Source organism: Sturnira hondurensis, unplaced genomic scaffold, assembly GCF_014824575.4.
Source record: "Sturnira hondurensis isolate 20B ecotype Veracruz unplaced genomic scaffold, ASM1482457v3 Scaffold0001304, whole genome shotgun sequence".
NCBI classification, from domain to species: Eukaryota; Metazoa; Chordata; class Mammalia; order Chiroptera; family Phyllostomidae; genus Sturnira; species Sturnira hondurensis.
Window position 1 is genome coordinate 8,080,824 of NW_028073935.1, and position 17,993 is coordinate 8,098,816.

The window sequence follows — 17,993 nt, forward strand, 5'->3', positions numbered from 1 at the left end:
CCTGTGGGACCTGGGAAGCCTAGCCAGGTGTGCGTGCCAGCACTCCAGCTTACAGCAGTGACTCCAGGGGAAAGTGCTCTGAAGAAGACCTAAACTCCCTGGGTGGGGCACTGGGGAGAGATGCTCGTCTGGATCTTGGGAGAGTGCTCGTGAGACTAGGTGAGTACACCGACAAGGGAGAAAGGCCACACCATTGCACCCTGCTGTAGCCAGCGAGATCAGAAAAAACAGTTTGGGAGACTGGAAACAAACAAGAGGTGTTTTTTGTTTTTAATTTACATAATCTTTTATTTTTTAACTTTATCATTGTTTTACCTTTCAATACCTTTTTCATCTTTTTCTTTCCTTCTTGATTTATTCCTTCTTCCTTTCTTCCCAAACTTATAGCTTTTCCCTCCCTTCTGCTGTCTTTCCCTGCCAAAAAACTTGGAACTGCAAAAAGACCAGAGTTAGACCCAAAGAGGGGGCATCCCAACAGTAGAGACAGAGAGACAAATTTCACTTTGCTATAGCAGAGAAACTACAAGTTACTGCATATTTGCATTATTATTATTTTAATTATTCTTACATCTTTTGTTTTAATACTATCTTTATATTCCTCCTCTTTCGGTATGCTATTCTGCGCCTTGGCTGGTTATATTCTATCATTTGACAGGTTTCCCTGTCCTCTCATTCATACTGTATTGCTAATTTACTGTCCCTCACTTCACCTGTGCTCCATTAGCACACTATTGAAGGTACGATACTCCCTATTCCTAGTATCTCATAGATTCTGTCATATGATTGTTGCTCTAATATTATTGTGAATAATAGCTGTTCCATACAATTGTAAATACTACAAAAGACCCCTCCCAGATCTTAGCCCACTTCATTGTTTCCTGAACTATATTACTGTAGTGGTTAACTCTATTCTCTCTCACACTACACCTATTTACCATCCTTTATTCTCACCTTACCTCAGAATCTGACATCACACAACCTCACGGCTTTCTAGATCCAACTCACAAAGGTTCTCTCCTCAACAAGAGTCTTATGTTCCTTCCATCCTTCCTAAAAATAGGCTAGTTGGGTTGAAGGTCATGGTTAACACTATACATAGCCAAAGGATCTCCCATCTCTTCTCTACCGGCTGCTACTATTAATATCATAAAATATTCACCTGCTGTCATAAACCATTTTACCTTCCCCTTGAACTGATCACACAAAAAAGAGTAGGTGGAAGTGGTAAAAACCAAGATGCCCACTGGAAGAGGAAGTCCAAAAACAAAAGAACCACCAACAGATAACAACAGAAAAAGGTGAAGGAGGGAGTGGAAGCCACACTAACCGCAATCCAGGACCTATCTGGAAATAAAATAAAATAGTGGAAAAATTACCTAGAACAACACCTGAACAAGAGCAAGAGAGAATCCTCAAAACCTTGCACACACAGAAGAACCAGTTTCAACACAACCTGACCTAACCAGTACAACAGATTAAAACCTGTGAAAGACAGAGGGACCCTCACTTAACTGGCTGGTGGAAAGGACCCATTGAAGAAAGACTCAACAACAATCAAAACCCACAGATAAACACAGAGCCAATTCAAATGACACCCCAATACCAGTGAGCTTCGGAGATCAAGGAGACTGCATCATTTAATCTCACATATATTATATCAAAGAAGTTCACAACATAAACCCAGGACGCCAGAACAAATCAATTTAAGAAGCTGAAGCTAACAACAAGAGTCTCAAAAACAGTGGGAAGAAAAAGAAACAATCCCCAAAGGAAAGAAAAGGAGGAAGCCTCGGAAAAAATGTTAGATGAAATAGAGGCAAGGCAGGAATCAGATACTGAATTCAAAGCACTGGTCATCAGGAAGTTCAAAGAGCTCACAATGAGCTATGAGAAACTATGGGGGAATTACATTGAACTCAATGGACTACATCAAGATAAAAAGGAAACAAACTATCAGCAAGGGCGAAGAGGAAAGGAAAAATACAATTTCTGAACTGAAGAACACAGTGGAAGGAATCAAAAGCAGGATCAATGAAGCTGAAGATCAGATCAGCAACTTGGAGGGCAAAGTAGAAAAAACTTCCAAAAAAAGCAAAAAAAAGGATGAGAGGCTAAGAAAAAATAAAGAGGGATTAAGAGAAATGCAAGACAATATGAAATGTAATAATATCCGAATAATACGAATACCAGAAGGAGGAGAAGAAGAGCAAGGGATAGAAAACCTATTTGAAAAAGTAATGATGGAAAACTTCCCTAATGTGATGATGCAAGAAAAAGTCACACAAATCCAGGAAACACAGAGAGGCCCAATCAAGAGGAATCCAAAGAGGCCCACTTCAAGACACATCATCATTAAAATGGCAAAATTCCAAGACAAAGAGAGAATCTTAAAGGCAGGAAGAGAAAAACAGGAAGTAACATACAAGGAAGTCCCAATAAGCTTACCTGCTGATTTCTCAATGGAAACACACCAAGCAAGAAGAGAATGGCAGGAAATATTCCAACTAATGAGCACCAGAGGCCAGCAACCCAGGCTACTTTACCCAGCAAGGCTCTCAACCAAGATAGAAGGCCAAATAAAGAGCTTCCAATGCAAAAAAAAAAAAAGTCTAAAAAAATAAACCTCCAACAAACTAGCTCTGAGTTTAAATACTAAAAGAACTGCTTTAAGGAAAGGAAGGAAAAGAGAGAGACAGAGAGGAACACAGGTATAAAAATGACAATGAATAAAGACCTATCAATAATAACCTTAAACATAAATGGATTAAATGCTCCAATCAAAAGACATAGAATAGATGCATGGATAAGAAAGCAGGACTCACACATATGCTGCCTACAAGACACCCACCTCAGGACAAAAGACCTACATAGACTAAAAGTGAAGGGCTGGAAACAAATTTTCCAAGCAAACAGACAGGAAAAAAAGCCAGGGTTGCAATACTCATATCAGAAAAGATAGACTTCAAAAACAGGGCCGTAAAAAGAGACCCAGAAGGTCACTTCATAATACTCAAGGGAAGAATCCACCAAGAAGACATAAACGTTGTAAATATATATTCACCCCAAATAGGAGCACTCAAATATATAAAGAATATCTTAGAGGGCTTCAAAAAAGATATTGACAGTAACACAATTATAGTCGGGGATTTTAACACCCCACTGTCCAAAATGGACAGATCTTCCAAACAAAGTATCAACAAAGATATCATGGCATTGAACAACGCCCTAGATAAAATGGACTTAACTGATATATATAGAGCCATTCATCCCAAAGAAGCAAAATACACAATCTTTTCAAATGTACATGGAACATTTTCAAAGATAGACCACATGATAGGACACAAAACAAGCCTCAACAAATTTAAGAAAATTTAAATCATACCAAGCATTTTATCCAACTACATGGGAATGAAACTGGAAACTACCCAAAGGGAAGAGACCCAAAACACTCAAAATCATGGAGTCTGAGCAGCATGGTGTTAAACAAATTTTAGCCACAGTGATCAGAACAGAAAGGAAATAAAAGGAATCCGATTAGGAAAGGAGGAAACAAAACTGGCATTGTTTGCAGATGACATGATAGTGTACATGGAAAATCCTATACCCTCTACCAAAAAACTGCTCGAACTAATAAATTAATTTGGCAAAACAGCGGGATACAAAGTTAATATCCAGGAATCAAAGGCATTTTTGTATACCAACAATGAAACAGCAGAAGCAGAAATTAAAAAAAATCCCATTCCATATAGCAAAAAGGAAAATAAAATACCTAGGAATAAACCTAACCAAGGAGGTAAAAGACCTATACTCAGAAAAGTACACAACACTGAAGAAAGCAATCAAGGAAGACACAAACAAATGGAAACATATACCGTATTCATGGATTGGAAGAATTAACATCATCAAAATGTCCATACTATCCAAAGAAATTTACAGATTCAATGCAATACCTATTTAAAGTGCCAATGACATATTTCACAGGCATAGAACAAACACTTCAAAAATTTATACGGAACAATAAACGACCCTGAATAGCAGCTACAATTTTGAAAAAGAAGAACAAAGTAGGACAAATCACAATACCTGATACCAAACTGTATTACAAGGCCACTGTAATCAAAACAGCCTGGTACTGGCATAAAAACAGGCACATAGACCAATGGAACAGAACACAGAGCCCAGAAATAAACCCAAGTCTCTACAGTCAATTAATATTTGACAAAAGGGGCAGCAACGTAAAATTAACTAACAATAGCCTCTTCAACAAATGGTGTTGGGAGAAATGAGGAGCTACATGCAAAAAAAAAATGAAACTCAGACACCGACTTACAACATACACCAAAATAAATTGAAGATGGATAAAATACTTAAGTATAAGCCATAACACCATTACAATCCTAGAGGAGTAAATTGGCAGGAAAATCTCAGATATTTCATGGAGCAAGATTTTTACTGATATGTCCCCTAGAGCAATGGACATAAAGGAAAGAATAAACAAATGGGACCTCACTGAACTTAAAAGCCTTTGCATGGCTAAAAGAAACACTATTAAAATTAAAAAAGAACCAACTATATCGGAAAACATATTTGCTAATGATACCTCAGACAAGGGTTTAATCTCCAAAATATACAAAGCACTTAACACAACTCCACTCTAAGAAGACAAAGAACCCCATTAAAAAGTGGGCAAAGGACTTGAACAGACATTTCTCCAAAGAGGACATACAGAAGATCCAGGACTGCCAGCCAAGATGGAGGCATAGGTGGAAACACTGTGCCTCTTTGGACAACCAAGTTTAAAGGCAGCAACGATTTAGTAACAAAAACGCAGCCAAACAGACAGAAAATTTAAGTGTACAGAAGTCCGACAATAACGAACCATTCAGGCAGACTGGTAAGAGGGGTGGATTCAGTGGCTGACGGAGAGGAATCTCGCAGGGAAAAGTGGCCAGACCAGCCCAGGTGCACAGGAGGCGGTTGGCACATACCCCTGGCATGGTTGGCACATGTTAGGGGTACCAGAAGGGGTGCTAATGGGCAGCCTTAGTGAGGGCGCAAGGCGGCTGGCTCACCGCAGTAACACATTCACACGCAGATTTACCAGGCATAGGGGCGCAGTGAGATATACCAGTCAGTGAGACAGACCACACAAACCAGGGCCCCAGCAATGGGAATCAAAGCATAAAATCACCAACTGGAAAAACTTTTGGTGGTTGAGGTGTAGGGAGAGGCTCCCAGGCTCACAGAGAGTTTGTTGGATAGACACACAGGGTCCTGAAAGGTGCACAAGCCCACACACCTGGGAACCAGCACCAGAAGGGCCCAATTTGCTTGTGGGAAGTGGCAGAGGGGACTGAAATTCAAGAGAGAGCAGAACAAACACCATTGCCCCTTTCTGACCCCACCCACACATACAATGTCACAAACCAGCAACCTGGGCTGCCCTGCCCTGGTGAACACCTGAGGCTCCATCCCTCATACCTAACAGGCGAGAACAGACCAAAACATTATGGTTCAAGAAGAATAGCTCAAAGCCCCAGAGCCAATACTTCTAAGTGACCAAGAGATAGCCACTCTATCAGATGCACAGTTCAAAACACTGGTCATCAGTATGCTCACAGAACTGGTTGATTTTAGTCACAAATTAGAGGAAGAAATGAAGGCTAAACTAAGTGAAATCAGGGTAATGCACAGGAAACCAATAGTGATGGGAAGAAAACTTAGACTCAGATCAATGGAGTGGACCAGAAGGACGAAAGGAATGACCAAACAGAAAAGAATGAAGAAGCAAGAATTCAAAAAAAATGAGGGGAGGCTTAGGAACCTCCAGGATATTTTCAAACATTCCAACATCTGAATTATAGGGGTACCAGAAGGGGAAGAGGTAGAGCAACAAGAGGAAAACTTATTTGAACAAATAATAAAGGAGAACTCCCCCAATCTGACAAAGGAAATAGACTTCCAGGAAGCTCAGAGAGTCCCAAAGAAGTTGGACCCAAGAAGGAACACACCAAGGCACATCATAATTACATCAGCCAAGATGAAAATGAAGGAGAGAATCCTAGAAGCAGCAAGAGATAAGGGGACAGTCACCTACAAAGGAGTTCCCATCAGACTGTCAGCTGATTTCTCAAAAGAGACCTTACAGGCAAGAAGGGGCTGGGAAGAAGTATTCCAACCCATGAAATCCAAAGACCTACATCCAAGATTGATCTATCCAGCAAAGCTTTCATTTAGAATGGAAGGGCAGACAAAGTGCTTCTCAGATAAGGTCAAGTTCAAGGAGTTCATCATCACCAAGCCCTTATTATATGAAATGTTAAAGGGACTTATCTAAGAAAAAGAAGATAAAAGATATGAACAGTGAAAGGACAGCAAACTCACAGTTATTAACAACCACACCTAAAACAAAAGCAAACTAAGAGGACAGCTAGATCAGGAGTGGAACCACAGAAATGGAGATCACATGGAGTGTTAGCAACAGGGGAGTGGGAGGAGGAGAAGGGAGGAGAAGGTACACAGAATAAGTAGCATAGATGATGGGGGGAAAATAGGCGGAAGGCAGGAGTAGTGTGGGAAATGTAGAATCTAAGGAACTTGTGACACATAAACTAAAGGGGGGGAATAGTGGGGGAGGGGATGTACAGAGTGGAGGGGAATGAAGAGGGGGAAATGCGACAACTGTAATGGCATTAATTAATAAAATATATTTAAAAAACAAAGTACATAAATTACAAAAAAAAAGAAGAAGATCCAGAGACACATGAAAAGATGCTCAATATTGCTAGCTATCAGAGAAATGCAAATTAAAACTACCAGAATATACCACTTCACACTAGGCAGAATGGCCATCATAAGCAAAGCAACAAACAACAAGTGTTGGAGAGGTTGTGAAGAAAAGGGTACCCTAGTTTACTGTTGGTGGGATTGCAGACTGGTACAACCATTATGGAAAACAGTATGAAATTTTCTCAGAAAACTAAAAATGAATTTGCCTTTTGACTCAGCAATTCCACTGCTAGGATTGTATCCTAATAACCTGAAACACCAATCCAAAAGAACCTCTGCACCCCAATGTTCATAGCAGCACAATTTACAATGGCCAAGAGTTGGAATCAACCTTGGGGCCCATCAGTAAATGAATGGACTCAAAAACTATGGTACATTTACACAATGGAATTCTATGCAGCAGAAAGAAAGAAGGAGTTCTTACCCTTTGTGACAGCATGAATGGAACTGGAAAGCTTATGTTGAGTGAAATAAGCCATGTGGTAAAAGACAAATACCATATGATCTCATCTTTAACAATAAGCTAAACAAAACAAACAAGCAAGCAAAATATAACTAAAGACACTGAAATAGAGAACAGGTAGACAGTGAGCAGAAGGGAGAGGGGAGGTAATTTCCGGGGGAAAGGGGAAGGATTTACAGAAACAAGTATAAAGGATAGAAGGAAAACAACTAAGGGGGGTCGAAATGGGAGGGGGGTAGGAAGCGGGGGGGAGGGTGGGCTGGGATGGAAGTAAAAGACAGAAAACTGTATTTGAACAACAATTAAATAAATTTAAAAAAAGAAAGCCATCAATAAATTAATAATAAAATAAACAATACTTTAAAGTAAAAATCTACCTAGTCAGTGTTTTTCATGGTGACTTGTACATGCTCCTTTTTTAAACTATTTCATGTTTAAAACCAGAGGTATTTTCATGTCTATTACAGTGCTCTTTAAACACTTTTATTACATTTCTAAGTACAGCCTGTTAAACTTAAAATATTTTCTGGCAGTGACCATAGGTTTTAAAAAGAGTAAAAGTCTCGGACAGTTTTTCTCCTAGAGTCCACAAGCACACTAAGAAAATAGATGGACATGTGAATAAAAAGGATTTAAGAGTAGGAATCAGTCTTGTGTAATACTTGTGACAGTGTGAAAGATGTTTCATAATATACATATTCAACATCAATAACTGCTCCTAGGAAGAGCATCTGTTGGTAACATTCACTCTCCAACAGCTACGTATTCCTTGAGGGGAGGAAGTTATTAGTTCATAACTAATACATTAAATGTAGCTAAGAAACACCTGATATAGTAGAGGAAAATGCTTATAATGTTATCATCAGTAACAGTTCTTTTATGTTACTATTCTTTTCAAAGGTAATAAAAGAGTTGATAATTTCATATAAGTATTTTCCTACCGAAGTACAGTTCCTATAATATAGCTGACTAAGTTAAGTCAGACAGAAAAAGGCAAACACCATACGATTTCACTTATAATTAGAACCTTAAAAAAAAAAGCCCTGGGCAGTGTGGCTCCATTGGTTGCAGCATTATCCCATAAACCAAAAGTTCATGGGTTTCAATTTCTGGTTGGCACATGCATAGGTTGCAGGTTCAGTCCCAGTCAGGGCAAGTGCTAGAGGCAACCAATCAATGTTTCTCTCACATAAATATTTCTCTCCCTCTCTCTCTTCCTCCATCCCCCACTCTGGAAAATCAATATACAAGTCCTTGGGTGAGGAAAAGAAAAAAAATAACAAAATAGAAATAGACTCATTGATACAGAGAACAGGCTGATGGCCCCCAAAGGGATTGGTGTCGGGGGAAGGGAAAAAATAAAGTAAGAGAAATACACATTTAATATAAGTTTTAAAAAGCTTTCTTGTGGACCTGAATAGACAATTCTCTAACAAGGACATACAGATACCCATAGACATATGAAGAAAATGCTAAACATGACCAGCCATCAGAGACGCAAATCAAAACCACAATGAGATATCACCTCACACCTGTCAGAATGTCTATCACCAGTAAATCAACAGACACCAAGTGTTGGTGAGGATGTGGAGGAAAGGGAACCCTGGTGTACCACTGGTGGGAAAGCAGACCGGCACAACCACTGTGGAAAACATCATGGTATTTCCTCAAAAAATTAAAATTGCAACTGCCTTATGACCCAGTGATTCCACTGCTGGGAATATACCCTAACAATCCCAAAACACTAATTGAAAAGAATGTATGCACCCTTTTGTTCATGGCACTATTTATAATGGCTAAGTGTTGGAAACAGCCCAAGTGCTCAGTAAATGAGTGGATTTAAAAGCTGCGGTACATTTACACAATGGAATACTGCTCAGCAGAAAGAAAGAAAGAAAGGAGTCCTACTTTTAGCAACAGCATGGATAGAACTGGAAAATGTTATGCTAAGTGAAATAAATCATTGGCAAAGGAAAAATACCTTATGACATGAACAAAATAAACTAATGAGGAAAAATAGAACCCGAGACATGGAAATATAAAACTGACTGATAGCTGTAGGAAGGGAGGAGGGAGGGAACAGTGGAAGGAAGGGGAAAGGACTAGTTAAAGAACATGTATGAATGACTTATGGACATAAACAATGGAAAGGAGACTCACTGTGGGTAAGAGGGGTGGGCTGGGTGGAAAGGAGCAAAAGGGGAAAAAAGAAATTGGGACAAATGTAATAGAATAAACAAAAAAAGATAAATATTGCTTAGAAAAAAAAGCTTCCTTGTAAAAATTTCCCTGTCAAATTTAAATAAAAAGAATTTAAAATAAATTCTATGAATGAATTTATAGAAGAAACAGCAATAGTATAGAACATATAAATATCCTTTTTATTGCCTAATTGGAATGTTCACTTGAAAGACTGTAAACAAATTAACTACTATACAGTATATGAAGTAAAAAGAAAAGGAAGTTTCTCTTTACTGCAGCCTTCTGTAAGCACTAAAACAGAAACACTTTGTTTCAGAAACAGAATTTAAGTCATGGTATTTTAACACTATATGTTAAGCTATATTAAAGATGCAGGGGCTTTTCAGTACCTAAAATCTTTTTTAAAAATCCACAGTTTAACAAAAGCCAAAATTGTGCTGTTTCAGGCAAATTAACTTTGAAGGCAAACCCACCCTAATGTTTTTAGTTAAAATGGCCTTCAGTTATTTGATGTTCTCCTTCCTAGGTTACCTGCAATAGTTTCTCTTCATTCCTTTGTTAAATCCATTTCAAAAACAAAGTATCCTGTATGAACACTCCCTTACCCCCATTCAAAATACCACAAACTATACTCACAATCAAAAATTAAATAAAAACTCCTCACAGAAACATGTTCTAATAAACCAAAGCAATCTATTTTTAAACCAAGGGGATAAAATCAATTGTTTTCTGTTTTAAATATTACTGTGGTAATTATGTAGTTTTTAAAGACATAAAAATACCACAGATTTGGGGAAGAGCTAAAACAACTTACAGAATTTGTGAAGAAAATGAAAAAAAAAATTCTAGTTTTGCACAGTTCCAATCAAGCACAAGGGGTTCCTAGTGGAACCTTTTCAATGTGTACTCCCCATTACTTCATCCACTGCAATCAGTAGGTGCCTTGAACTTTAGCCAACCATGACTTTGCACTCACCTTATCTCTTCCTCCCCAGTTACTCTCAAACTATCAGCATGATCTCGTCTTCTCCTGTAGAGACCTGAATATGAAAGCTCTTTGAGCTGTAAAGCAGTCATAATTCTCTCCACACATAAATTACTGACGTTTTAAAGTATTTATGCTGAGTGGCATGGCTGCCAGTGCTCAGAAAGACAGGGTCTCTACTGCTGAACCTCAGCACACGACCCAGAGTTAGAAACTTCCAGGCAGGCCAAGGCACTGAAACACAGCTTCCTGTTTCTCTGCCGGTGCACACCCTCCTCAGCAAGGCCTGGCTTGCCTTATCTCTCTGGGCCTTGTGCCTTGGAGGGAGGGGGGGTGGTGATGGGTGTGTGTGTGTGTGTCCTGGGTTACTCACATGTTTACTAATAAGAAAATTTTAACTGTTATGAATACTTATACCAATTCCTTTATAAATCTTTCCAACATCATTCTACATTAAAATTGGGCTAAAGCCCTGGCTAGGTGGCTCAGGTGGTTGGAGCCACATCCCCTGCGCCAAAAAGTTGCAGGTCTGATCCCCCAGGCAACCAATTGACGTCTCTCTCTCTCCCACCTCCTTTCTCTCTCTCTAGAATCAATAAACATACCCTTGGGTGAGGATTAAAAAAACTGAGCTAAAAAAAAAATTTCAGCTGAAAAACTCCAGTAAAGTAATGACTAAAGAAGAGTCCTGCTCTATTTTATATGTCAGAAAACCATTAACATTTTACAAGCAGTTGTCAGTTTAATAAGTACCTGGCCATCATGAGCTTTTTGGGGCATTCTCCTTAAAAAGGCAGGGGTGTGGGGTTGAGGAGAGAACAGAACTGCAAGGGAAGCAGTCCATTTCCTCCCTCTCAGGAACACTGCTTCTACTCCATTACTCTAAATCCTCTTTAGAAAGGAAATGTCTTTTCCTCCCATTAAATATGACTCAAAAATTCTTAACTGAAAGTTAGTTTCTCCTATCAATCTGCATTCAATGATTTTCTAAATCTATAATTACTCATTCTGAATACTCCCCTATCATAAAATGTATACCTCAATTTAATCACGATTGTGGTTCCTACCCAGCCCCTGTATTTATTTATCTGTGTATTTGATCATAGATAGTGACAATGTAAGAAAGAGAGTTTTGGTTTTTTGGAACAGGATATGTATGGGTGAATGTTTGCAAGGGGGTTTGTGCATAATGATGGGGAGATAATATGAGGTTAAGTCCTCTTTTTCTTTTTAAAATTTTTTATTTTTCAATTGCAGTTTACATTCCATATTATTCTATATTTATTTCAAATGTACAGCATAGTGGTTAGAAAACCATAAACTTTACAGAGTGATTCCTTGTTGGGAACTGCCGTGCCTGGTTTCAGAAGCTGTAACCTCCCCCCATGGCTAAGGCTGAGTGAGCACCTTCAGACCATAAGACACTAAGGAGACAAAGCTTATCTCCCTGGCAGGAGCACTGCTTCTGCTCCTTTTACTTCATCCATAACTAGCCCCCAATGTTTGGCCGGTTAGCCAATGATGGGTAAGATTCCTCAAGGGAGGATCCACCTAAGACAGGCATGATCACATGGAGGCCCCTGGGAAGGACTTGGGGGGCTACAGCAAAAGGGGGTGATGGACCCTTGCCCCTCCACTTTGACATAGCCTCAGTCCTCAATCTATTTCGAGAAGTATCCTAACCTCTTGGCTGCCTTACTTCCCCTGCCTGACTTAAGCCTGAAACAATGACAGAGGGCGGTGCAGCCCTGTGCTGGAAAGGGTGGGCTCCCCAGGTGATCAGGCCTGAGAAAGGATATGTAAAATCCTGTGAACCTGCTTTGCTAAGAATGCTCTCAATTGAATGATAAGGGTTTGAGCAGGAAATGAGTTTGTTTCCCAAGGTTTTATAGCCCTTTAGCTAACAGACCCTGACTCAGAATAGGCCCTTGTAGTTCTTTGTATGCTATCTATTGTTTGATCCTTACTTCCTGACAATGATTAATGAACTTTATCTGTATTCCTGTGCTAACTGAACCCAATAAAAACCTGTCAAGGCAAGGTTTGGGGCACTCTCCCCTTGAGAGAGTGGCCAGGCTGCTCTGAGGCACTCCCCCCATGAGGGAGTAGCCGTGCTTCCCCTTTTCTCCCAGAGGACTTGGTAGTCCATGTGAATTTATCTCGTATCTCACCCATAATGCCTCTGACACTGTGGGCTGGTGTCTGCATCAGTTCCTCTGATGCTTCAAGTAGACAACTTACACCATACATAGTTATCACCATATTATTGACTACATTCCCTATACTGTAATCTACATCCTCTGAGACTATTTTGAAACTTACAATTTATACTGCTAATCCCTTCACCTTTTTAAAAAATATATTTTGATTATGCCATTACAGTTGCCCCATTTTCCTTCTTTCATTCCCCTTCACCCTCTCTCCACTGCCCCCTTTTAGTTCAAATCCATGTGTCACAAGTTCTTTAGATTCTATATTTCCCATATTATTCTTGCCTCTCCTTGTCTATTTTCTACCTACCATCTATGCTATTTATTCTCTATACCTTCTCCTCCCTTCTCCCCCTCTGACTCCCCTGTTGCTAACCCTCCATGTGATCTTCATTTCTGTGGTTCCACTCCTGATCTAGCTGTCCTCTTAGTTTGCTTTTGTTTTAGGTGTGGTTGTTAATAACTGTGAGTGTGCTGTCCTTTCACTGTTCATATCTTTTATCTTCTTTTTCTTAGATAAGCCCCTTTAACATTTCATATAATAGGAGCTTGGTGATGATGAACTCCTTGAACTTGACCTTATCTGAGAAGCACTTTGTCTGCCCTTCCATTCTAAATGAAAGCTTTGCTGGATAGATCAATCTTGGATGTAGGTCTTTGGATTTCATGGGTTGGAATACTTCTTCCCAGCCCCTTCTTGCCTGTAAGGTCTCTTTTGAGAAATCAGCTGACAGTCTGATGGGAACTCCTTTGTAGGTGACTGTCCCCTTATCTCTTGCTGCTTCTAGGATTCTCTCCTTCATTTTCATCTTGGCTGATGTAATTATGATGTGCCTTGGTGTGTTCCTTCTTGGGTCCAACTTCTTTGGGACTCTCTGAGCTTCCTGGAAGTCTATTTCCTTTGTCAGATTGGGGGAGTTCTCCTTTATTATTTGTTCAAATAAGTTTTCCTCTTGTTGCTCCACCTCTTCCCCTTCTGGTACCCCTATAATTCAGATGTTGGAATGTTTTAAGATGTCCTGGAGGTTCCTAAGCCTCCCCTCATTTTTTTGAATTCTTGCTTCTTCATTCTTTTCTGTTTGGTCATTTCTTTCTTCCCTCTGGTCCACATCATTGATTTTAGTACCAGATTTGTTTCCATCACTATTGGTTCCCTGTGCAATTTGCTTCATTTTTCACTTAGTGTAGCCTTCATTTTTTCATTTGTGACTAAAATCAACCAGTGCAGTGAGCATCCTGATCACCAGTGTTTTGAACTGTGCATCTGATAGGCTGGCTATCTCTTGGTCACTTAGAAGTATTGGCTCTGGGGCTTTGAGCTGTTCTTCTTCTTGAGCCATAATATTTTGGTCTGGTCTTGCCTGTTACATATCAGGGGTGAAAGCTTAGGTGTTCACTGGGGTGGGTCAGCCCAGTCACTGGGTTGTGACTGGGGGCAGTGTCAGACAGGGAGCTATGGTGTTTTTTCTACTTTCTCTTGAATTTTGGTCCCTTCTGCCGTTTCCCACAAGCAAATTGGGACCTTCTGGTGTTGGTTCCTGGGTGAGTGTGCTTGTGTTTATTCTAGGACCCTGTGGATCTCCCCAGTGAACTCTCCTGTGGGGCTAGGAGCCTCTCCCTACACCTCAGCCCCCAAAAGATTTTCTAATCGGTGCTTTTAGGGTTTATTTCCCATTACTGGGGCCCTGGGTTGTGCAGTCAGTCTCACTGACCATTTTTAAACCTGCCTGGTTTCTCTGTGCACAAATGTGTGTCCATGGCCAGCCAGCCACCCTGCGAGCCATACTGAGTTTCTGTCGGCACCTGCCCGGGTCGCTAATCACAGCCTCCTCCTGCTAGTACCCGACTCCGCCCCCTTACCAGTCTAGATGAATGGTTCATTGTTGTTGGACTTCTGTACAGTTTACTTTTCTGTCTGCTTGGTTGCATTTTGTTGTCCTTAAATTGGGTTGTGCGAGGAGGCACAGTATTTCCACCTACGCCTCCATCTTGGCCAGAAGTTTGATTTCTGACTATATTAAAAAGTTGTAGTCTTCAAACAGCATAGTATTGGCATAAAACCAGACATCAGTGTAACAGAATTGAGAGTCCAGAATAAACACCCATATATACGGTCAGTTAATTCATGATAAAGGCACCAAGAATATACAATGGGGAATGAACAGTCTCTTCAATAAATGATGCTGGGAAAACTGGACAGCCACATGCAAAAGAATAAAACCAGACTCAAACCATAAACAAAAACTAACTCAAAATGGTTTAAAGACTTGAATGTAAGACCTGAAACTATAAAACTCCTAGAAGACAGGTGGTAAGCTCCTTCATATGGATATTGGGAATGATTCCTTGGATTTGATATTAAAAGCAAAGGCATCAAAAACAAAAATAAAAAGTGGGACCAAAACAAATTGTAATGCTTCTGCCCAGCAAAGGAAGCCATCAATAAAATCAAAGGAAACATACTGAGAGGGGAAAGTATTGTTTTAAGTATATTTTGTTGACTTTGCTATTGCAGTTGTCCCATTTTTTTCTGTCTTTATCCCCTTCTGCTCAGTACCCCCATTCCCTCCAGAGCACTTCACCCCTAGTTCATGCTCATGAGTCACGTATATAAGTTCTTTGGCTTCTCCATTTCCTATACTGTTCTTAACCTCCCCCTGTCTACTTTGTACCTACCAATTATGCTTCTTATTACCTGTAACTTTCCCCCCATTCTTTCCCTCTCTCTCTGATAACCCTGCATGTGATCTCCATTTCTGTGATTCTGTTTCTGTTCTACTTGTCTGCAGTCTTTTTTTGCCTTAGTTTCAGTTATTGATAGTTGTCATTTTACCATTCATAGTTTTAGTTTTTCTCTTTTCCTTAGATAAGTCCCTTAAACATTTCATATAATAAGGACTCGGTGATGATGAACTCCTTTAATTTGACCTTATCTCGGAAGTATTTTATCTGTCCTTGCATTTTAAATGATGGCTTTGCTGGATAGAGTAACCTTAGATGCAGGTCCTTGCTTTTCATGACTCTGAATACTTCTTTGAAGCCCCTTCTTGCCTGTTAGGTTTCTTTTCAGATATCAGTGGACAGTCTTAGGGGAACTCCTTTGTAGGTAACTCTCTCCTTTCCTCTTGCTGCTTTTAAGATTCTCTCTTTATCTTTATTCCTGGGTAATTTAATTATGATGTGTCTTGGTGTGATCCTCTTTGGGTCCAACTTGTTTCTCACTCTCCAAACTTCTTAGACTTGTATATCTATTTCCTTCGCAAGATTCGGCAAGTTCTCTTTCATTATTTTTTCAAACAAGTTTTCAATTTCTTGCTCTTCCTCTTCTGGCATCATTATGATTCAGATGGACCTTCCTCTTCTGGCAACTTTAAACGTTGGAACGTTTAAAGTTGTTCCCAAGGTTGCTAAGCCTGTCGTCATTTTCTTGAATTCTTGTATCTTCTTGTGTTCCGGTTGAATGTTTATTTCTTCCTTTTGTTTCAAGTCATTGATTTAAGTCACAGTTTGCTTCCCTTAACTGTTGGTTCCCTCCATATTTTGCTTCATTTCACTTTGTATATCCTTGACTTCTTCCTTTATTTTGTGTCTGTACTCGATTATTTCTGTGAGCATTCTGATTATCAGTGTTTTGAGTCTGCATGTGATAGGTTGACTATTTCCTTGTCACTTAGTTCTTTTTCTGGAGTTTTGATCTGTTTTTTCACTTGGACCCTATTTCTTTGTCTCAGTGTACTCATTAGTTACATTGTAAGGGGCAGAAATGTAGGTATTTGTTAGGGAGAAGCAACCCACTTTACTATGTTGTGGCATGTATTTGGGGGAAGGGTCAGAGAGGGAACAATGCTGCTTGCTGGACTCTCACCCTGCTTTCAATAACTTCCTCTGACTCCCACTAGCAAACTGTGCCTTTTCAGTTACTGCCTTCTTGCTGATTCACCAATGGGTGGGCTGTGTATGTTCTAGGACTCTGGGCCCTTCCAATGGACTCTCCTATAAGACTGGCAGTTTCTCCCACCACTACAACCCCCACAGATATTTATAGCCAGAGGTTTTGAGGCTTTATTTTCCTGTATCGAAACCCTGTGTTGCACAGTCTGTCTCACATCCCAGTTTTCCTCCTGGTTTATCCGCATGTGAATTTGGGGATGTTCTTGGTCTACCAGCTAGCACCCAGCCTTCCAGCCACTGCCTTGTCATGTATCCTTCCTGCCCTTGCTGCTGGTCTCTAGTCCTCCTACCAGTCTGGATGAATATTTCTTATTTAACTCCTTGGTTATCAGACTTCCACACAGTTCAATTTTCTGGCAGTTCTAGTTGTTTTTTGTTTTTAAGTTGTTGTCATCCTCCTTTTGGTTTGCAAGGAAGTGAAATCTATCTACCTACACCTCAATCTTGGCCTATTTTCAAATCATATATCTGCTACAGGGTTAATATCCAAGACATATACAGGAGATACAGGAGTTAGGAGAAGATACACTAACCTCCTCCTAGAACCAATGTGGAATTACAACTAAATTCTAGAGAAATCATCATGAGTAAACAACTGACCATCAACTGGAAAGAACCCTTATAACCATTAACAGAGAAAAGAAACAACTTCACCACAATGGGACTGGTAGGAAGTACAGAGGAGGTGAGAGAGGACTTGGGTGTGCTCCCATGGGCAGCAGCTGAAGTTCTGGAGGATATTTCAGCTATCATAGGGTTCCACTGAGAAGTGTGGGGTCTAACTCCAAGGTGAGCTCCCCAGCCTATATCACCTGAGCCATAATGGAACCCTGATAACATCCATCTGTAAATAAGCAGCAGGGTTTCTGTTTGCCAGGGAGTGACCGCTGGAGAATGACTCAGAGAGCCTCTTAAAGAGCTAACGCAAAAAAATTTCATTTGGAGCCACTTAAGATAGGCTCCAGCAGAGGAAGGGCAGAGTGGACTAGAGATGCTTAAGGAATGTCTGGGGTTGGTGACTGTGTGGAGAGAAGTGAGGTAACACCAACTAGGTTTCCTGTGCTGAGTCATCTCCCACACTACAGAAGCTGTCATTCTCAGGCAGAGCACTCCCCTCCAAATGGCATCAGCTTGAGGGGTAGCAATAGCCCTGTCTGCAGGAATTACTCTGACCCACTCTGTGATTAGTTTAACAATTAAGATGGAACTGTGAGAGCTTTATAAGACTTCCGCTGACCCTCCTCCATGCACAGTGCTGATCACAGTTAAACTTGGTGTGCAGCCAGGTTCTTTCTACAAACAGACCCAATGGAGGGAGGCAAACACTGTGAATCGCTGATAGCTACAAACAGGTAGACCAGAGCCAGTCACAAGCAATGTCTGAAAAAGGCCT

At 40.2% G+C, this 17,993-nt stretch overlaps 1 protein-coding gene across 4 annotated transcripts in view; it reads right to left on the minus strand.

Annotated features, from left to right (window-relative positions):
* LIMS1 (LIM zinc finger domain containing 1) overlaps window positions 1-17,993 on the minus strand; it is a 185,218-nt gene that overhangs the window by 98,406 nt on the left and 68,819 nt on the right. For 2 of the 4 annotated variants that reach the window (XM_037070639.1, XM_037070630.1), the window contains exon 1: window positions 10,431-10,546. The exons of 1 other annotated variant lie outside the window; for it this stretch is intronic. In XM_037070639.1, coding sequence (XP_036926534.1) covers window positions 10,431-10,531 — 101 coding nt within the window. In that variant the 5' untranslated portion in view covers window positions 10,532-10,546. Of the gene's footprint in view, window positions 1-10,430; window positions 10,547-17,993 lie in introns of those variants that run through there. One more of the 4 variants, XM_037070655.1, reaches the window with a different exon arrangement.